Consider the following 23,036-nt stretch of genomic DNA (forward strand, 5'->3'; position numbering starts at 1 on the left):
ATGTGGTTGCTTTCCATAGAGATATAAAAAAAAAAAAAAGGAGAGTACATTGCAAGAGTTGGAGTGGGTAACATGTTGAGTAAGAACATAACAATAGAGAAGCTATCCAACCAGAATTGAGGTGGGAGTTTGGCATGAAAAAGCATGGTGAGGCCTAATTCAGTAATGGTGCGATGTATTCTCTAAGCCTTGCCATTTTGTTCAGGAGTTTTGGGACAAGAAGATTGATGATGAATTCCTTTGCTAACCAGAAAATCAGTGAATTCTTGTGTTAAAAACTCACCCCCTTCATAACTTTAAAAGATACAAATTTTGGTATCAAACTGACATACGACATAATTATAGAAATGTTGAAAAGCTGCAAATAGATCTGATTTGTGTCTTAAAGGAAACAACTATGTAAAATGTGTAAATTCATTAACAAAGATGGCATAGTAGCGATACTTCTCTCTAGATATTACAAGAGCTGGTTCCCATAAATCACAATGGATCTTATGAAAAGGAGAAGTTACTTTATTGTCTATTTGTACAAAAGGAAGTTTGCAAGATTTTCCCATCTGGCAGCTGATACAAATATTTGAAAGGTATTAATTAGGAGTGATGTTGATAAGCTTTGAAGAGTGAAGATGCTCGAGAATGCAAGTATTAAGGTGTCCTAAATGCTTATGCCAACATTCTTTATTCACCTGGCAAAAATGGCTGAAAAGAAAGTCGATGTGTGATGCCCCCAAATCCCACGTACGGACATGTGGAAATCGAGACGTCGGGATGATGACAATACGGGTCACCACCCTATAGCCAAGTGCCAAGTGTGTGTACATGCAACAAGTGCAATAAAAACATGCAGTGGATAAATAAAGTCTTATGACTAAGTACAAGAATTTTTGTTTAATACAAACCCGATTAAAACATACATAATAAAATATTACAAGCCTCAAATATCGTTTCAAACCAAACTACAAGGCATAAACTCCAAATCAATACTCCGGCGGAGCTGCCTCCTCGGGCTCAGCCTCCTCCTCCTCCTCGACCTCTGCATCAAAATCTACGGTACCAAAATGGTGCCGCAGGTAAGTAAAAATCCAAACGCCACAAAATAAAAACATATTAAACTCAAACAATATGCATGAAAGAATGCCAAATGCACATGTCCCATAAAACCTCAGTTTCCACGCACGCCAAAATCCCATTTTGGCCCAAAAGATATCCATTAAACAAATCCTTGCCAATGTCCCAAATAATGGCCCAAATCAAGAACACCACCATTTTCCTAGAAAATGGATCACAAAGTCTCAAACATAATCTCGCAATTTTCCCAGAAAATGGCCCGTATCCAATATCCCAAACCCGTTCCAATTTATTGCATGCACCATGATCTCCCCTAGGGATCATCCGCACACTCTGGCTCCTGTGCCACACCGCAGGTAACGATTACGCGTGTAATACCTAAACGAGCGATGCCCGGTTCTCGCGCCCAGCGGGTACCTGGACCAGGCCATCCTCTAGTCCCCGCCACCCTAGGGACCCCAGCGTTACCATATGTCACTTAGTATTATCCACTCCTGAGTGACCAGAGGAGTTCCACCGAGATAATACCTCATCCCGGCTTGTGGTCGTGATACACACGCACCCGAAAATCCATTTACGCAAATAACACTGATTTTTCTCAATTAAATAAATGCACATGAATGCATCATGCAATGCACACCTCAAGATATAAATCATCCAACCAATCACAATATCAACAAAACCAAACAATTCCGTTCTCAATCCATCCGACCTCCAACTCCTCGGACTCAGTCCGGAATTAACCAACCAGTCAAATAATTTATTGTAAAAGCAATAATACATTTAAATCTAAAATAGAGTTTAGAAAATACTTACAGCGCTATATGATAATTTTTGAAGGATCACGACGTTGTAAACGGCGGAGAAAAAACAACGTAACAATGTAAATTACACTGTGGCCGTGGGTTGTAAAATACCCACTTTCGAACGGGGACAAACCAAGACTTAGGATTGATAAGGAATGACCTATAGGTATTTATGAAGATAGTGGAAGTGAGAGTTGGCCGTGGGTGGCGGTGGAAATGGCGGTGGAAGGCCAAAAAGCCCAAAACGGAAAGTGGGTTGGTTGAGCTTCTCCGATGACGGATCGGAGCTGGGGTTGGGTGGGTTAGGTAACTGGGATGCTGGTGATGATGTGGTGAAGAAGTGGTGGCCAACAGCGGAGACACGGTGGCGCGGGGATCACAAAACCGTGCGGCTTGGGTGGTGTTCGTGGTGGTTAACGACGGTGTTTGGGGGGCTGAAAATGGAGGGGTGAGGTCGCTGGTGGGTGGAGAAGAAAATGGAAGCAACGGCGACGGCAAATGGTGGCGCACGGCGGAGCTGGAAGGAAAGGGTGCCATGACTTCTAGCTGTGCGTGGCTGCTAACGGCTGCAAGGGTTGGCCTGAAAATTGAGGGAGGTGATCACCGACCGGAGGGGAGTCAACCGGTGGGGGCGGTGCACTGCATGGCAGCGGGACGGCGGCGAACTGGGCGGTGGAAGAAACGGACAGAAAAAGGGGGGGCTGGGTCGCGCGCACGGAGAAACGAAGAGGAAAAAGAAAGAAAGAGAAAAGAAAGAAAAAGAAGAAAAAGAAAAAGAAAAGAGGAAAAAGAAAAAGAGAAAAAGAAAAGATGGGAAAAAGAAATGAGGTCCAATCCTCACATCTGGAGTTTAGAAACTGATCTGACGAAAACAATTTTAAAAGCTATAAAACGATTAAAATAATTTGAATGCCACATCAAGCTAAAATATAATAAATAACTAATAAAAATAACAACATAATTTTGAATCCAAAAATAAACTAAAATAAATTACATAGCAATTTAAAATCAAAACGATAATTAATATTAAGAAAGCTCCACAAAATAAATATTACAACTAAATAAGTCCAATTAAAATACAATAATTTAAAATAAAAGAACTAATATTTTAATTAAATTAAAATACTCATTCAATGAAAATACACGTAAAAATGAAATGTCATACGATGCTTCTCTGTGGTGATCACTTCCAGGTGGTTAGCCATAAAAAAATATATAATCCCTTCTGCTTTCGTCCCCGTGCTATGTCCCACAGTGTGATTCTGTCCTTTATAACAAAACCAAGACCATCAAATTAAAAAATTAGTGGATGGTATGTAGTCAATTTGTTAACTAATATAAGATCATTTTTAAGCTCTGGAGCCACCAAAACATCATTGAGTTTAAGTGTGGAATTACTAGTCTCAACCGTTGTTGTACCAATATGTGTAATGGGTAGAGTATCACCATCACCTACCATTACACCATCAAATCCATGATAAGAAACCAAGTAGTCGAGGTTACCTAGGCTTGAGGTCATATGGTTTGTTGCACCAGTGTTGGGATGCCATTCAGGATTTGGGTTTTCAAAAACTTCCATTGCTGCAAAGCTTTTGGGCAGACTATCCTGAGTAAATGAGTGATTGAACCTATTGAAGCACTTAATATGGTTTTGTTTGTTACAGATTTAGCAAATAACTTCATCCTTGGTCGTGTGCTGAAATGATGCATTGTTGGAGTGACGAGCACATGAGGAGATGTTATCTTGCTTAGTGGCCGACTGTTTACCTTGAATAAAACCACGTCCTTTGGAGTTGAAAGATGAGGACTATTTTTCTTGCTTTTGGTCTGTTTCTATCCATAGAAGGCCATAGCAAATGGTGCAGTATCCATCTTGTGTCTTTCAGCATAGCTTTCTAGGAGTGTAACAACCTCGGAATATGGGAGAACTGGAGGATGAAACATTGTAGCAGTGAAGATCTCATAATCTTTGCCTAAACCATTGAGAAGCCACCAAGACTTCTTATGGTCAGGTACAGGTTTACCGATTGCAGCAATGTCATCATAAATAGTTTTGAACTTGCGAATGTACATACTTAGTGAGTTAGTTCCTCGATTTATAGAGGTGAGCCACTGTTTTAGTGCTAAACTTCGAAGAGAATATATGAGCAAAAGCATGGACTAAAGTATTCCATACTTCAGTTGATGTATTGAGGCCTACGACAATACCAAGTGCATCTTCGGAGAGAGTGGCAGAAAGCCATCCCTTGGCAAGCCAGTCTGATCTGTGCCACTTCAAGACCATAGGATTGGGACAATGCTCAAAGTCATCTCAAGTGATGAACTGAGGAGGTGAAGGAGTATCACCATTTATAAAACCTTGAAGATCATAGCTCTCCAAAATGTTGATCATTTGAGTTTTCCATAACAAAAAGTTTGTGGAAGTAAGACGCAAGTAGACAAAATTGTCAACATTTTGATTAACAGAGCAAGGAAAATCATCTTGTTGAGACATGGATGACTCAAACATAGTGAAGAAGAATGAAAGAAAGAAAAAGAAGTACTTCTCTTTATTGCCCGTCGGCTGTTGAAACCATAAGGAATTTCATATTTTGAGAAATTCTATCTCACTGGATGAGATAGAGAGAAGACTTGTATTTCATTATATAATGTAATTTACAGAGTAATTACATACAAGAGTGCTGTATTTACATAATAAAAAAGGAAACTACAACTAGACTTTCCTAGAATGATTCAGCAAATATTCTATCGATTTTCCAAATCTTGATGCATTATATCCTCTTCATGACGAGAGATATTCTCTTATATTTTTGGATCATGGTGTTGCATAATCTTCTTCACTTATGTAGTGATGTCATACTGCTTAATCTTCTCCATCCATCTCAGTAGTGCTGTCAGTATATTATATTATATGTTAGATTATCTTAAAAAGTGTTCTTATTAATTTTAAACTTTGAATAATTAAAATAAAGAGTAATACTATATATCACACATTGATTTTAATTTTATCCTACTATATAAGATGTTGTACATTTATCACTATTGAAAATCATTCAATGGTAATAAATGTGTCACATGACTTATATTATGAGATTTTATTATCCAATGGTGATAAATATACATATTACATAGTAAGATGATAGTATGGTGTATAAAATTTTTTTAAAATAAAAGCAATACTCGTTACGAAAGATTCTCTATTTTGAGAATAAAAAATACTTAGTTTACAAATATATTTTATTAAAATAAATTTATATATTGACATACCTTAATATGATATATCAGATTATAAAATTATTTTAATAATAAAATAAATATGATGTCTATATTATCTCACGTTAATTTATAAATTTACTTTTATAAAATTTTTTGAGAATTAATTATAAGTTTTCTTTATCAGTGGGAAAGTAACACTAGAAGATTTGTGGATAAAGATCCGATCTTCTATTTATCCTAACTCCAAAATAAATAAAGATAGATTGAAAGCTTTTATCGATATTTGCGGCAAAAAAGTTTCTTTACAAATACACTAACAGTCGGTTTACAATTATTCTACCACTTTATAATAAAATAATATTTTTTGAAATTTCAAACATATTAAAATTAAATCAAAATAAAATAAAACACTTAAAATCAATTTTTTATTATTAATTTATATAAAAATTGTGTATAAGTTGTCATTATATCATTTTTTGTTGCTTTTGGCTAGTAAGGTTGTGTTTGATTGGTGGACGAAATTTAATTTATTTTAAATTAATTATTGATAAAAAATTTTATTATTTTAATTTTTTATTAAATAATTAAACTCATCTCAATCTATTTTATAAATTTTAATCTAAAAAGTTAAATTCATCTCAATAGAACTAATAAAATATTAATATTTATAACTCAACTCGTTTTAACGTCTAAACATAGCAGCCCCTCTTGGAAGTTAAATTGAACTAAGATCAACTTAGTTTAATTTAATATCTAAACACACAACTCTCAAATCAATTTCAATTCAAAACCTCTTTATACGTGAGACTTATTACCTTTTCTAACTCAACTATTCCTCACACTCAGAACTCACAATTTTTTTCAATTTTTTATAAATACATCTAAGCTCTTTTTAATATTTAAATATATATAAACTTATTTTAAATAGATACATAAAATTCACATTATCATTTTGACTTATTTATTAAAAAATTAACTAATTTCAATTTTAACTCAGCTCAACATCAAAATCGCTTTACGTCTATCCGAGCGGACCGAAGTGAATCAGTTGTAATTGGAATTTGAAGAGAGTAAGGAGAGGTTTGGGGATAGAGATGAGAATTTTGAATTTGAGATGAGAGTTTAAAATATTAATTTTAGTAATATTATTATATTAAAATTTAAAAAAATTATATTAAGATTTTAAAAAGTTGAATTATTTATTATATTTTATATAAAAATTTAAAAAAAATATATTGATGAGATGAAAATTTTGAATTTGAGAAAAGTACTTTGCAAAGTCGACAACAGAAGCCGGATCCGAACAGGAGAAGGAGATTCCCGCGGGAATCGAATCCAATTTACCGTAGGATTCCCAAAATACCCGTATCACGTATCTATAAATATTTACGTATCCATGTCTTTTGCAGCTCACAAAACTTGCATCGCTCTTCAACCCCCACAGAGACGGACTACTGTTCTCCCTCTCTTCCTAAATCCGCTCGCCGAGTCCACTCAGCCATGGATGATCGCTCGGTCCCACCGCTCGGCCCTTTACTACTCGATTTTAAGCCCTCGGAGCTCCGAATCGCGTCGAAGTTCCTCACCACTTGGCTCCCCTTCCTTTCCAGAGATCTCTGCCAAGGCTGCTTCCAAACCTTCTCTGATCGCCTCCGCTCCCTAGAGCTCGGTACCCTTCCTACTTTAAAATTTGTTAAATTATGTTTTAGCTTTGATTTTGCTTTTGAATTGCACGCCAAATTGCTTCCCTTTAACCTGACCCCGATTGCTTCGCGGCTAAGTTATTGGGGTTTTCATTGGAAATATTGTTCCTTCTGCTCTCTTCAATTCGTCGACATATTTCCACTAGTGTTAATTTCCCGAAATTATGTTTTTTCAAAATAAATTTAAATTTTGCTTTTCCTTATGGATTTGGTTATGTCAGGTTTGCTTCGATTCCTGTTACGGTTTTCGTTCATCATTATTGTTCGTATTGATTTCTTTAATTAATTGGGATTGTAGAAATTAGTACTGATACCCGACACGAGTTCTCGGACGAGGAATTTGATGCTTCAGTTTCGGAGGAAACCGAATCGCAGCTGGGGATGAATGACTATTACGACGAGACCAGCGACACCTATTCGGTTGGGAGTTGGATAGACGGTACCAACGGATATTTTGATTATGTTGTTCCAGAACAGTTATGAGCGGACCACCTAGCCATGATCGGATGTCCTGGGCCAACATGGTACAGAAGGAAGAAGACGGGCTCGTAGAAGAGAACGATGAGGAGAACGATGAGGCCATGACCAAACGGGTGGTTGGTGTGAATACTTCCACCGGGGGATCGAGAATATCGATGAAGGCCATTGGGAAGCCACCGAAGCCGAAGTTGTTAAGGGAACAGAGAGAGCGCATTCGGTTAATGAATGTGAAGCGAAAGCAAGATTTTGTCTGGTCTGAAAAATTGAAGGGAAAGATTGTTAATATTCTGGAAGGGCTTGAGCTTCACACTGGTATCTTTAGTGCTGCGGAGCAGAAGAGAATAGCAGAATATGTGTATAAACTTGAGGAGATGGGGAGAAAAGGAGAATTGAAAGGTAAGTTAAAATTAAGTTAATGCAAATTTTGAGAATTTGTGCCTGTTTTTTTGCGTTCATGAATTAATTGGTTTGGACGGGACCTCTTCTTTTCTTTTCTCAGAAAGTGAGTTTTTCTTTCTATTTCTTTGGTTCTGTTCTTCTATGGTGATTTTTTGCAAACTGATTGGGACATACCACCGAGGTTTTACATTATTATATATCTAAACTTGTCGCAGAACGGACATTTACGGCACCGACTAAGGGCAAGGGACGTGTGACAATTCAATTTGGGTGCTGTTACAATGATGCAACGGTAAGCTTTTCCGGCTATGGAACCAAGCTAATTGTTATATATTCCGGTGGCATCGGTATAATCATAGGTACTGATAAATTGCTAAGCAGTTTAGTATTCTGGTGGCAGGATAAAAAGGGTAATCCAGCTGGAATTCTCCATGATCAGACTGTAGATCCTATGCCTCATCTTTTCAAGGAGATCATTAAGAGGCAGATCAGATGGCATGTACTTCCTGGGACCTGTATACCCGATAGTTGCGTTGTCAACATCTATGAAGAAGGGGACTGTATGCCTCCGCACATTGACAACCGGGATTTTTTACGGCCAATTTGCACTGTGTCATTTCTAAGTCAGTGCGATATCATTTTTGGATCGAACTTAAAGGTTTTGGGTCCTGATAATTTTGAAGGTCCTGTTTCAATCCCCCTTCCAGCTGGGTAAGTATGATCTACTGAATTAGTATCCTGCTTTTCTGCTCTTATTCTTATTCTCTGCACTTATCTTTTCCTAGGCCGGTGCTGCTTGCCACATGACAGTACTACATGTTATTGTGTCAAAAAGATTTACATTCCATTGTTTTTAGTTAGAATAATTGTTGATTCAACCATTTTCTTCCAGATCTGCTCTTGTATTAAATGGAAATGGAGCTAATATGGCTAAGCATTGTGTGCCACCTGTTCCTACAGCGAGGTAGGGGTTGAAACTGTACCAAGAAAATTGTTTTTGTTCGCCTCTTAAATGTTGAACTGATGGCTCTTGTTGGATGCTTGCATGTCCCCTTATTATTGTTATTATATTTTCAGGATATCGATCACGTTTAGAAGAATGGATGACTCCAAACGGCCGATTGGTTATGTTGCAGAACCTGATTTGCAGGATATTCAACAATTGCCGTATGTAGTGGACAGAAGAAATAGGTTAAATAATTGTCCAAGGCTCGAGCATTACGGTATGACATTGAGGCCGGGATGTAGCGGGGAAAGAAGCACTAGTAGAAAGCCTCGTTCATCATCATGTCAGTCATGCCGACGTTCATTAAGTCGGAGTAGTCGAGGGCCTCAATATAGGAACAGAAGAAGGCGGCGTTGAATTACTGTAATATATAGGATTGTTTATCTAGATTCCGACTCGGGAATTGGGCATACCTAGACCGGATTAATCTAAATTAGACTTGGGCCAAAAATTGGATGAATCTAGATTTTTAAAAATCCGGGTTTAAACTTTTTTTTTTAATTATTAGTCTGTATGTTATTATTTATTTTCCAAGAAAATATGTTTATGAAAAATCCTATATTTTATTACAACTTTTTCAAGAAATAATGTTGAAAAGTAAAAAATTTTTATTATATAAAACTCTATATATTTATCATTGTCCATAGTGATAAAAAAATATCAACATGAAAAACTAGATTTATGTTAAGAATAGCTAAGGCTATAAACAACTAATGAACTTTATCACTAAAAGTATGTAAAAAATAAATAAAAATAAAAATAAAAAAAAATAAAAAATAAAAAAATCCATTACATATTACATTGTCTGAACTAATTTGCTTAGAACAATACAAAACACATATATTGTTTTATTAAACTCCAATACATAACAACAAACATGAACTAATTTACTACATTATCGCCAAAAGACTTTGATTTGCCATCATTGTGAAAATAGTCAAATTTTGATTTGCTATCCACCTGCAGTTCATCAAAAGAAAAACAGAAACAAACCATCACTTTTGATATGATTAGCAGAAAGATTTAAAAAGTTATAACCACAAAATGTAAAAATGCAAAGAGAGATAATTTACTACCACAAAGGAAATCACATTAAAAATATTATTGATTAGTATACTCGAACTGATTCTATGATCATGTTGAACAATATTACTAGTGGGATTAGATCTTTTTCTATTAGAAATGAATCTTAAAGGGAGCAAATCTAGCTCCTGTAGGCTACCATTTTTACCTTTTCAAGTATGCTGTAGATGAGGATTAGTGTATTTCCTAATCAAGTATATGCTAGTAGGAAAGAGTAAGAGAAGGATCTCTAGAGACAGAGCAACTACAACATATATTGGATAATATATGTTTTCCAAACACATCATGTAGCAGAAAATTACACAAGAATTTAATGATGTAATCTTTTTCTACTTAAAGATGATACCAATAATGATAATCCATGTAATTTTTTTTATTGTGTGTAGGTTCGTGATATTACAGATCCAGCTGTGAAAAAGGTTAGGAGTTGATGCACTTCCTACTATAGTTGGTTGGCTACCAAATGGGGAGAAGCATATTCTAAAAACAGGGATCTCTATGAAAGATCTAAAATTTACAGTTCATGATCTTAGTAATTTACTTGATAGTTTTGAGAAAAAGAACAAGAAGGCAGGAGCCAAGAAAGCACAAACTACTACAGTGCAAAAACATATACCTCTGCTTACGGGGTCAAGTTTTGATGCTCTATGTGATGAGTTGACTCCGGTTTGCATTATTGGTGCTTACGGATCTTCCAAAGCAAGGGAAAAGCTGGAATCAGTCCTATACATGCTCAGTATAATTCCTTGTCCTAGGATACTTTTCTCGACTGGTTGTAGGAATTGTATTCTCATTTTGATTGGGGAGGGAACTTACTAGGGATCCATTGCCCTTGTCAGGATTGAAAAGTTCCATTTTTAAGATTGTAACGTGGCTTATTTAACGAATGTTTGTGTTTTCTTAGAAATCACTATCAAGCCAACAAATTTCAGCCTTTGGATCGAGGGATTCCATATCCTACACCCTCTTAGATGCCACAAAACAGGCAGCATTCCTAAATGCATTTGACAAAGGAGGATTTAAATCATATACACGAACACAACATTCTGCCCCTCTATTACAAAATCATCACAGATCTCTAAAGATGATATACTTTATACCTATGTTTAACAAAAAAATAAAAAATAAGAAACCCAAATAAATCAAAATAACAGCATATACTTTATACATGTATAACAAAATAACAAAAGAAACCCAAATCTACCAAAAATTCTTCCCCTTTTCATTTTCTACACAAATTTTACAAAGAAATATTTCCTTGCTACCTATTTCTATTTGGGTTTGCCTTTTTTTTTTTTTTTTTTTTTTTTTTCCGTCCTGGTTCAAAGAGTCTTCGATTCTTACCTTTTTCTTATCGTAGTAAAACAAACCCAAATCTAAAACATACCCAAATCACAGAAAACAAACCTTGAGGTCATGAGGATGGCAACGAGTCGACGACGGGTCACAGGATGACGAGGTTTCTTCAATCGGCACTAAGGGAGGGAGGCTAGGGTTTCTTCGATCAGCATTGAGTGAGGAAAGGGAGGCTATCTTTTCTTTGATCGGCCGTGAGGGAGGGAGGCTAGGGTTTCTTTGGAGAGAGAGAGAGAGAGAGAGAGAGAGAGAGAGAGGTACGCGGAATGGGTTCCTAGAGGGATGGGAGACTTAAGCAATAAATGGGTAGGGTTTCATTTTTCTATTTTATACAAACCCGGTACCAGGTGTCTTAAAACGAACTGCATTTCATACCGGATCCGGGCTGCATCTACCCAATTTTCAGCATACGGGTTTCAGTCCAGATTTAATCCGGGCCAGAACTCGTAATCGGAAATCTAGTTGTTTGAGTTTCGAGCTGGACTGGGTAAAATCGGGCCCATATGAACAGTACCCCTCGTAGTATATAGCTTTAGATCTTAATGGGTTGCATCATTAATGGGATTAATGGGAGACTGTACACATCTTCTTCTTCTTCGTTTCTTCTTTGTAGGCGTAGTACTTCTGAAGAGTAATTCGTTTCTAAATTGTACGGTTTTGAGTTGATGTGCTTTATATATTGATTGATAAATCCATCGAGGATGTGGTGATTTTGATTTTGTTTGAGTTATTGATGTGATGAGATTGTTACTGAATTATTCATTGTTCGCTCGCATCCATAGTTATTTAGTTCATGAGAAATGTTACTCATTATCTCCTATACTATATACTAATATGTGATTTGTTATTTTTGTAATTCTATTTAAATGCACATATTTACACATTAAATATGCACGTTTAAATAAAATGATAAAAATGATAAATTACATATTGGTGTATAAAGAGGATGATAAGTAGAAATTTTCTGGCTATTTAATATTTAGGAGAATATTCATACAACTTTTTATAACCCCTCAATGCAAATTAATAGGTCATTTTATCGAAAATATTATTATTATTTTATTTGAATTCAAATAATATTAAACCTTAAGTAATCAACTTCCATTTGAATGTTAAAAAGAGTAATAAAAAAAAGTTGTGCGCATATTGTTACTCTATTAATCAAAAGTAATTTCGGAATAGCCCGAATTAGGAAGTGATCAAAGCTTGTTTTGTATGTTTGATAACTAGACTAGCTAACATATTGTGCTATAAATATCTTGAAAAATTCTATTATCAAGTTGGTGTATAGAGCACACAAAATAAAATATTTACATGACATATATATATATATATATATATATATATATATTGATTTGAAAGATAAATTTTAAAATTTGATTCTTATATATCAAATTTTATTATTTAAGTAATCATCATGTGAATGATGTGCTTGAAGTATGTACATACCGGTTTGAGAATAAAATAACTCAAATATCCTTACCTCTTGTTTCTTTGTGTGCTATCTTGTATTTAAGGTATGAAAAATTATACTCATCATCTAGCTTATATCACACACTACACATAATATTTTTATTTTTTATCTTTTTCTTACCAAAGATATCATGTATGAATTATAAGTAGAAGAATTTAATTAGTTTAAAAAGAATAAAAAAATAAAAATAAAAATAAGTCTAGTGTATGGTAAGTGGAGATAATTACCCACCCGACATGAAAAATTGTGGTTCTGGTTCAAGAAAATGTGTTTTTGGTTAGCCTCTCTTCTGCCATAAGTACTCCTGGAAAAACGTAACTTCAAGTCAAGGAAAAGCCAAATATGGCGCATGAAACCATTTGAAAAGCAGAAAGACAATAAAGAAAAGATAGCCTCTCCAAAACTTTTATAAAAGAGATTAATAATTAAGTAACAATAGAGATAATTAAAATTCTATTTTAAATAGAAGGAATTCTTATTCCTACAACTCTGAAATTAATAATTAAGCTCTGTTTTACAAATTTTTTCTCCATTAAAAATAGAAATGCAAGAAATTATTACTCATGTATCTTTATCATTAATTTTAGCCTTGCAAAATGAGAATGCAGTGGCTTGTGGTGACTCCTCCAAAGCCCAAATCTATATAGGAAGGGAGTCTGAATTCGATTCTGCCTACAAAAAAGAACCTGGGCTGCTACGCCCAACTTTTTCCTTCCAAGTCCCTACAGAGCTGCCATAAACAAGTACAAGAACATTTAACCGGGGATCAAAGTTCAAGGTTCCAACTCAAATACCTTTTTGTTCCTTCAAATATGCACTCAGTCTGGAACAAACGACAAAAGAGAGAGAGAGAGAGTTTTGAAGTTGGAAGAGTGCTACTCCATGGTGATCTGTGGTCCAAATATTTCCCAAATTGTTTAAAAAAAAAAAAAAAAAAATCTGGGTCCAATATGTAAAACCCTTGAACAGAATTACTCGTACTGTCAAAATGGCATATTAAATTGCATGAAAGTAACCACTGCCATTAGACTTCAGAGCCTACTGCATATAGATATTATGTCATTCTAAGTAACTTTTGCTGCTTCAACAGTTATCCTGAATCAAGTGCTGCTATTGTTTTTTCCTTCTGCTGAATAAGTACTGCTAAATTAAATGCATTTGGGTCGTCTTCCAAAACCACGGACAGAAGATCTTTAATAGACATTAAGGGCAGAAACAGTGACAACAGATCAAAATAGAACAGAACTTGTGGCTAGGGTTTTCTCCGTGTATATATATATATATTGGTTGTACTGAGGACTCTCTACATCTGAGTAAAGAACTCAAGCAAAAAGAAAATGAGATCTGTAGCAGTCAGTCTATGATCATGATACTGCGCATGTGATGTATCTTAAAGTGATATGTGAGAAAAACAGGATGAAAAAGGGGATGATTACCCCAAAGAAAAGATAGTGTACCACTGCCTCCGTGCACGCTAGGGTTAGATCTCCCTAAGGAGTTATGAGCTAAGCAGCTCAGGGATTTAGATAAGAGATCGGAGACACACACACACATATACATATATATATATATATATATATAGAGAGAGAGAGAGAGAGAGAGAGAGAGAGAGAGAGATCATGGAAGACAGTGACCATTTGGAAAAAGAACAAAATCAATACAAATATTCGAATTCGACGATATCTTTTAAATTATGAAGATGATAGACAATAATATAAATTTTTACATTAACATTCAATATTAATATGATCATGTTTATCGTACGTTTTAGATTGTAATTAATTAGATCGATCTCTTTTGATGCCGTTCTAATCTTTATGTCTAAGAGAGGGAAAGTAGTACTACACGCACGTACGTAAGTGCATGACAAGGAAAGTCAAATCTCTCGTGACGATGATGTCAAAATCAAACACATTATGCAATCTGAAAAAGTTGATAAAGAGACTGAAAAGGGGGGAATGAGACAGTTTGCAGGTAGAATTCAAGAAGATAATGAATATTTCCTTCCCTTGTTTTGAATATACCGATTAATGCTTGTAACTCCTATATAAATAGGCCCTTTTGTAAAGCTCATGGGGAGAGAATTATCAATAAAATACAACCTACTTGAATCATGCCGATTTAATCCTAGCTTTTTTTACCTTCTATTTTTCATTCATTTTTCTCTCATTCATTCATATCCTCCCATCGATTAATGTGGAAAATTTTGTCATATTACACCTAAAGCATGACAAGTTCCCTTTATGGTGTGAATAAATTCTCGGCTTGGTTGATCAGAGTCGAGACCTGATCAAGTTGCTCACCGGGACAGTACTTACTACTAATTTGCCCAGTAATTTCTCCCTTGTCCAGAAGGTTCTAGTGATGGACAACCAAAAGTCAATTTAGAATTTACCAAGGTGGTACTGGTAATTTGATAGACTAATAAGAGGATGGATCATCGTTACCTTGACTGAGGAAGCTTTGGGCCCGGTCATTGGCTTGGACACCTTGCCACAAGTGTGGCAAGATTTCAAGGAAGTCTATGCACAGGCCTCCTGATTAAGAGCGTTAGTTTCAACTGTAACAACAACTATGTTATATGCGTAAGACTGATGATATGTCTCTCAATGATTAATTACAAAATTTTAAGATTATCTGTGATAGTTTAGCAGTATTGAAGAATAGAATTTAGAGAACGAAGCTATGATGCTTGAGAAAATTTCTAAGAAAGGTTTGGCTCAACACAGAATCAAAGTATTTTCGATTTTATCTTCCTTGCATTTACACTATTGCTAGAACACTTACTTTATACAATTCTCACACGTCTCATACAATGACAGTTGTCCTCCTAGATGGTACATTATGTTATGGCCTATATTCTGGAGAATCACAGATCATTCTTCGAGACTATTCTTCTAAAATTGCATGCTTGAGGTGTGCTTGTCCAAGGCTCTGCATTGTGCAGTTGTAGTAGTGCATGGTGCCTTAATACTCTATTGCGATTCAAGCGGCACAACAGCAATTGTGAGGCTTGATTGTAATTGAAGAAACCGAGTAGTAGACAAAGGCTTGGTTAGAATAACAGCTATTTGATCTTTGCTAGATATGAAAGAAACTTGGAGTGTCTTGGCAGCAACACGCTCATGAACGAAGTGATAGTTGAGCTCAACATGCTTTGTGTGAGCATGAAGCATTGGATTAATAGATAAATAAGTTGCCCCTAAATTATCACATCACAAAGTAGGAGGGGTCAGTAGTAAAAATGCCAAGTTCTTGAAGTAAAGATTGCAACCAAAGGACCCCACAGGTCGTGTTGGCCACTGACGTATACTTAGCTTCTGTGGATGACCGAGCTATGGTAGCTTGTTTCTTGGAGCCCCAAGAAATAAAACATGTTCCAAAATAAACACAATAGCCCCCAAGTAGACTTGCGATCATTAGGGAATCTTGCCCAATCAGTGTCAGAAAAGGCTGAAATTTTAAAGGAAGAGAAAGAAGAAAAGAATAGACCTAAGTGTTCAGTATTTTGGAGATACCTAAGAATTCTCTTAACAGCTTGCCAGTGTAAATTTCTAGGGCAATGCATATTAGACCTTATTAACAGCAAAAGAGATGTCGGGTCGAGTGAAGGCTTGGTATTGAAGAAGTCACCTACAATGCTTTGATATAATCAAGGATCCTCAAAAGTGGATTCGTCAAGGGCTGAGAGTTTCACCGAAGTAGACATAGGTGTTAAGTCAGGTTTTGAATTATGCATTTTAGAAAGAAACAGAAGATCAACAATATATTTTGACTAAGAAAGATACAAACCATAAGAGGACCGAGTGACTTCTATCCCTAAAAAAAAAAATGCAAACTGCCTAAGTCTTTTACTGGAAAATGAATGCTTAAGGAAGATATAAAATGAGAGATAAGCTGAGAACTAGAACCCGTAACTATTATATCATCCATATATATTAACACATAAATGAAATTTGAAGAAGTATGCAGTACAAACAAGGATGAATCTAAACGAGAACTTTGAAAACCCAGGGCAAGCAATCTGTCAGTTAATTTTGCAAACCAAGTCCGAGGGGCCTGTTTCAATCCATAGATGATATTTTTTAACTTACAAACATGGTTTGGACAGTCGGGATTGACAAACCATGGCAGTTGATGAATGAACACAGCTTCCTCAAGACCCTCGAGTAAGAACGTGTTCTACACATCAAGTTGATGAAAGGGCCAATGGGACATAATTGTAAGGGAAAGAAGAAGTTGAATGGTTACAGGTTTCACCACAGGGCTAAGGTTTCCGTATAGTATATACCAGGCTGTTGATGGAAATCCTTGGCCATAAGCCATGTTTTACGGCGTTCAATGGTCCCACCAGCACGCCTTTTGGTCTTCAAGACCCATTTGAAATCCAACACATTGAGATTGGGGGAGAAAAGGACCAGATCCCATGTTTGGTTTTGAAGCAAGGCCTGAAATTCGAGATTCATGGCAAAATGCCATTCTGAAAATTTGGAAGCCTCTGAGAAGGAAGATGGCTCTTCTAGAGTGGGAGGAAGAGAAGCAATATTTGGCAAGATAGTGGTAGTGAGGGATGAAGAGGGTTTCGGAGTTGGCCATAAGATTGTGCTGTCTGGGCATTATCTAGGACAGTGAATCTGAGCACGAGAACAAGTGATCATAGGGTGGTTGGATTGCTATTGAGTAGTCGGAAGAGGAGGTGGGAGATTACTTGACATGGAAGAAGGCATTGATTCATGAGCTAGAGTGGAAGAGGCGACTAGAGAAGAGGGACTAGGGTTTTGAAGAGGAGAGGAATGAGGAATGGGTCGTGGTGGGCTAAGGCTTGAGGAGAAATTTTTAGAGGGATATGGGCTTGTGGACTGGGTTGAGCCCGAAGGATCCATTATTGTGGAAGCAGAGCCAAAGTTGGGGAGAATAGGAAGGACTGGGGGCTTTGAATGAAGTGGATTACCCAGAGGAAAAGGAGCTGAATTGATTGTACTAGACTGAGTTGCAAATGGAAAGACTGATTCATTAAACAGAACATCTCAGGTCACATAAGTCTGGCCCGAAGATAAGTGGAGGCAGAGGTAACCCTTATGGTTTGGGCTATAGCCCATGAAGACACACAATTTGGACCTTAGATCAATTTTATGAGTATTAAAGGGCCTTTAGTCGAGCCAACAGGAAGACCAAAAAACATGAAGGAACATGTAATCTTGATGATGACCCATCAATATTTCATAAGGGGATTTATGATTGAGTAATGGAGTGGGTATATGATTTATGAGGAAACTCGCGATTCGGAAGGCTTCAGCCTAAAATTTTTGGGGCATGGATGGATGCATGAGAAAGTAAGGAGAGGTCGGTCTCAACAATGTGTCTATGCGGTCTCTCAACACTCCCATTTTGTTGATGAGAATAGGGGCAAGTGATACGAAAGGTTATACCACTAGATTTAAAAATGGCTCAAAGAGGTCAAAATTCACCTCCCCAATCCAATTAAATGGAAATGACATTTTTGGAATAGGAATTGCTAACATATCTTAGAAATGCAATTATAAGAAAGGAGACATTTGACTTCGATTGCATTGGAAAAAACTATATATACTTATTGTAGTCATCAATAATGGAAAGATAAAACCAACATGAAGTACTAGATAAAACTGGGGCTGGATCCTATACATCTAAAAAGAGTAAATCAAATGGCCCATTGGATCGGGTGGCGGAGGGGGGCAAGGCAAGGCATGGGCCTTAGTTAACGCACATGCTAGACAAAAACTAAGCCCATGATCAGATGTAGTGGGTAACTGATGTTGTTGAAGCGTGAGAGGGGTGATGCGAGAGGAAGGATGGCCCATCCTGTGGTGCCATTGTTGAGTAAAGGTGCGATTGCCAATGAAAGCTTGTGGTGATGAAGAAGATTGTGAGGTTGCTGTGATGACCCGCTTTTACGTGTATTTTCACTGAAGGGTTGTTTTTAATTTAATTAATATATTAGTTTATTTATTTTAAATTATTGTGTTTTAAATTGGTTTTTAATTTATTTGATGTTGTGTTTTATTTCTTTTAGTTGTTTTGTGGTTTTTAATCTCTTTTCGGCGTGTTTTTCGGAGTGAGGATTGGACCTCATTTCTTTTCACATCTTTTTTCTTTTTCTCTATTTCCTTTTCCTTTTTTCTCTTTTCTTTTTTTCTTCTTCTTTATTTTTTCCTTTTCTTTTTCTTTCTTTTCTCTTTCTTCTTCCTTTCCTTCCGTCCCGTGCGTCTTCTCTCTTTTTCTCATTCCCGTTGCCGCCACTTTGACCGGCCAGTTCTCCGCCGTCCGGCCACCGTTTGATGCACCGTCACCACCATTCTCTTCTCCTTCCACCATAGATCATCCCCACCAATTTTCAGAGCCATCGGACCAGCCGTTAGCTTTCGAGAGCCGCCGGAAGTCGCTGCACCTGCTCTGTTTTTGCCCTTGTCGCCGGAATCTTCTTCAGCCCAGACCGCAGCCGTCCGGCCACCGTTTGGCTCGCCGCCGGTCTCGTTCAAACCCCCTCCCTCCGGCGCACCACCCCACCAAATATCTCCCCCATCCGGCCAGCCGTTAGCCACCTAGAGCCATTTCTTTCCACACGGTTTTTGGCTCGATCCGCCACCGTCGCTCCACCTCCGGCCACCACCTCTTTACCACTTCATCACCGACTCCTTGCCGTCTTAACCCACCCATTTCCGGCCTCCAACGACCACCGGAACAGCTCCTACGAGCTTAGTTTCCGATTTGCGTTTTCCGGCCATTTTCGACGATTTCGCCGCCACCCACGGCCACAGTGAATTTTCACTGTGACGTTGCTATTTTTCTGCCGTTTGCAACGCCGGGTGTTTTCTAAAATTACCGTATAGCGCTGTAAGTATTTTCCAAACCCTATTTTCAGATTTAAATATATATCGCTCATTCTATTTATTTATTGTTGTTGATTGTTGATTCCGGACTGAGTCCGAGGAGTTTCGGGGGTTGGATGGATGGAGGTCGGAGTTGCCTGTTTATTTGGTTATTGTTGTTGGATTATTTGTTATGGCATTGCATGGTGCATGCACGTGTATTTGTGATTTTGTGTGAAAAGCCTGTGTATTGGCGTAAGTGTATTACGGGTGCGTGTGTATCACGAGGCCAAGTCGGGATGGGTTATTATCTCGGTGGAGCTCCTCTGGTCACTCGGGAGCGGAATAAACTGAGTGATGTCCCCTGAGTTGTCGCTAGACGACGGGAGCGGGGGCTAGGGGTTGCTTGGCTACGAACGCGCCGGGCGTGAAACCGGGCATCGCCCTACGCACCGACTCCGTGACCCTTCGCTGGTGAGGGCTAGAGGATGCTTGGCTACGCACGCGCGGGGCGCGGAACTGGGCATCGCTTGTTAGGTGTCACACGCGTGGTGGTACTCTGCGGTGTGGCACTAGAGCCAGGGTGTGCGGATGACCCCTAGGAGAGGTCATGGTGCATGCGGTTAAAATTGGATAATGGTTTGAGAGGCCAAATGGGACTTTTGGCGTGGTATTGGGCCAAATGGATTTTTGGCGAGATATTGGGCCAAATGTGACTTTTGGTGTGCTTTTCGGAAAGGATATGTTTTTGGGCCAAATGAGATTTTTGGCGTGCGTGGAAAATTATGTTTTATGGGCTTTGTGCATTGGGCATGTTTCATGCATATTGTTTGAGTTCTATGTGTTTTTATCTGGTAGTGTTTGGGTTTTACTTACCTGCGGAACCATTTTGGTTCCGTAGCTTTTGGTGCAGGTTTGGAGGATGAGAAGAAGGAGGCTGAGCCCGAGGATGCGGCTCCGCCGGGTTGCTGATGTTATGCTTTTCTTTATGGTTTTAAAACTGTATTTGTGTTTTGTAATATTTTATTTAAGTATATTTTAAACAGCTTATATTATGTTAAGAAAAATTCTGGTACTTAGTTATGACTTTCGTTATCCGCTGCGTGTTTCTTGTGCACATTTGTTGCCTTTGTACACACTTGGCACCCGTCGATGGGATGGTGACCCGGGTTGTCACCATCCGGACGTCTCGATTTCCCCGTGTTCGGGCGTGGGGATTTGGGGGCGTCACAGTTGCAGTAGTGGAAGATGATGGCAAAAAGTAGAGACTGTCCTTAACAAGTTCCTGAAGTAGAACCACTTGAGAAGCAAAATCCTTCACAAGAAAAAACTGAGGGTGAAATTCAAAGAATACATGATTATCAAGACAAAACTGTCGAACGGACAACAGATTTTTAGAAATTAAAGGGACATGGAGAAGGTTGTGTAAGAGAAATTTGCCGGTGGGAGAGTTCATTTGGGCAGAGCCAACATGTTGGATGGAGATGGAGGAGCCGTCGCCGATGCTCACTTGGTCAGAGCCCTGATACGACCACAAAGTCCAAGTTGAGGGAGGAGAGATAAGATGTGAAATGATGCGTCGCAGTAGAATCTAGAAACCAGTTTGAAGACGCCTAAATGTGAGGCCGAAGGGATGTGAAATTCACAGCAAGAGATAGAGGAATTGAGGCCTGATATGCTTGATTGAACTGATGATACCAAGAAAGTGCAGTGTGACCATACTTGTGGCACACTTGACATTGTGGACGCGTTTCAGATCTATTTTGAAAGAAATTGGGAGATGAACTGCCACCACATCCTCCCAAGTAGGTGTTACGTCCATTTCCATGACCACGATGACCACCTCTATGTGGCAAGTAGCATCCCCGATTTGAAGAGCTTGCACCTAAAGGTATCCTAGAAGAAACAATGTTAGTAGAGATATGAGAGACCAAAAGTAAGGCTTGAGTCTAGTGATCCAGACATGATTCATGATTAAGAAGAAAGCTATAGATTTGGTGGGGTGAGAGAGGGTTGGCTAGTTGATATTGAATCTGGATAACATGGGCACTAGACTTGGCTGAGAAGAGATTTTGAAGGGTGGTCCATACTTCATGCGAAGTGCTCCAGTCTAAGACTTGAGCAAGAACTGAATTAGAAAAAGAAGAATTAATAGTTGAAATGATCAACTGATCTTGTAGAACCCATTAGGTATAAGCTGGATTCAGATTTCCATCAAGAAAAGTTGTGGGAGGAGGGATGGTGCCATCTACATAGCATAATAGTTGATGACCTTTCAAGAAGGGGACGAAATGGATTTTGGAATTTATTAACATTCTCCAAAAAGTGTATGGTTAATGATCCCATAGGTACTAAAACCATTAAAAGAACACCCAATAACTTATTGGGCACTATACGAAGTATTTTCAATTATTCAACCATTTCATTTTACCAAGTTCAATGTTAGTCAGATTAGTCAAAACATTTATATGTTTTGATGCAACAACAAAATATTATTTGTAACAAGTAGTTTTGTTGGTTGGTTAATTGGTCACATTTTATTTGTGCTTTTCAAAGTAGGCAGTTATCAATGGTAAGTTTGATGTTGATGAAGTGTGGAGAAGAGGTGATAATGGAGGGGGTAACAGTAGGGGTGGGATTTTTTTCAAGGGAAGCCATGGAGATGTAAGGTGACGTGAGTGTCAGGCTCTCTGATACCATATTAAAGAATAGAACTTAGAGAAGAAGCTATGATGCTTGAGAAAAGTTCTAAGAAAGGTTTGGCTCAACATAGAATCAAAGTATTTTCGATTTCATCTTCCTTGCATTTACACCACTGCTATAGCACTCACTTTATACAATTCTCACACCTCTCATACAATGATAGCTGTCCTCCTAGATAGTACATTATATTATGGCCTATATTATGGAGAATCACATATCATTCTTCTAGACTATTCTTCTGAAATTGCGTGCTTGAGGTGTGCTTGTCCAAGGCTCTACGTTGTGCAGTTGCAGTAGTGCATGGTGCCTTAATAAGCAGCTATCGGTGCCCCTGTTCATGACAAAAATAAAGTTTTTTTTCTCCTTAATAGCCTTGGCGCCAAATATGAATCCTTTACTACTGACATTCTAAAACCCCCCATGCTTTCATATACTGAACTTATGCCTCCCCTTGAAGGCTATGAAACACGGCTTGCTCTTCACTCTATTGAGACCACTACTCAAGTTGCTTTTTATTCAAAAATACCCCATACCCGAAGCATGACACACGACCACAAGGCTTAAGCTCACAACAATAGCAACACAAGTTTACCTCCAAGCTAGAAAAATATTTGAGGTGGATGGAGAAGATTCTCCAAGCTTTTTAGTTTTGCAATTGAAAGAGATCATGGTGTTTATTTTTGGCATAATGTTTGGTGCGGTGAAAGGGCTATAAAGCAAGTGTTTCCCACGCTCGATCTACCAAATTTATAGTGATTATAAGGAGGCTGTTGTGGCTAGTCTATTGGTATTTTCTGATGGTGCTGTCCATTGGAACATTAGTTTTTCGAGAGCGGCTCAAGATTGGGAATTGGATATGTTTGTTGTGTTCTTTGATTCGTTGTATGCCATGTC

At 37.7% G+C, this 23,036-nt stretch overlaps 1 protein-coding gene and 1 long non-coding RNA gene across 2 annotated transcripts; one reads left to right on the top strand and one right to left on the bottom strand.

The window, feature by feature from the left end:
* The first annotated feature begins 6,514 nt into the window (after window positions 1–6,514).
* On the top strand, window positions 6,515–9,229 carry LOC122316988 (RNA demethylase ALKBH9B). Its single transcript, XM_043133863.1, has 6 exons — window positions 6,515–6,759; window positions 7,092–7,669; window positions 7,888–7,964; window positions 8,073–8,383; window positions 8,565–8,636; window positions 8,750–9,229. The coding sequence occupies exons 2-6, from the start codon at window positions 7,273–7,275 to the stop codon at window positions 9,033–9,035; spliced, it is 1,143 nt and encodes a 380-aa protein (XP_042989797.1). The 5' UTR covers window positions 6,515–6,759; window positions 7,092–7,272; the 3' UTR covers window positions 9,036–9,229.
* Window positions 9,230–9,399: 170 nt separating this feature from the next.
* On the bottom strand, window positions 9,400–11,459 carry LOC122317498. Its single transcript, XR_006244488.1, has 3 exons — window positions 11,169–11,459; window positions 10,378–10,452; window positions 9,400–9,638 (listed from the first exon to the last, which is right to left on the bottom strand). It is a non-coding gene; the product is annotated as an uncharacterized LOC122317498 (long non-coding RNA).
* Between the last annotated feature and the right edge of the window lie 11,577 nt (window positions 11,460–23,036).

Source organism: Carya illinoinensis, chromosome 7 (genome assembly GCF_018687715.1).
Source record: "Carya illinoinensis cultivar Pawnee chromosome 7, C.illinoinensisPawnee_v1, whole genome shotgun sequence".
Classification (NCBI taxonomy): Eukaryota; Viridiplantae; Streptophyta; class Magnoliopsida; order Fagales; family Juglandaceae; genus Carya; species Carya illinoinensis.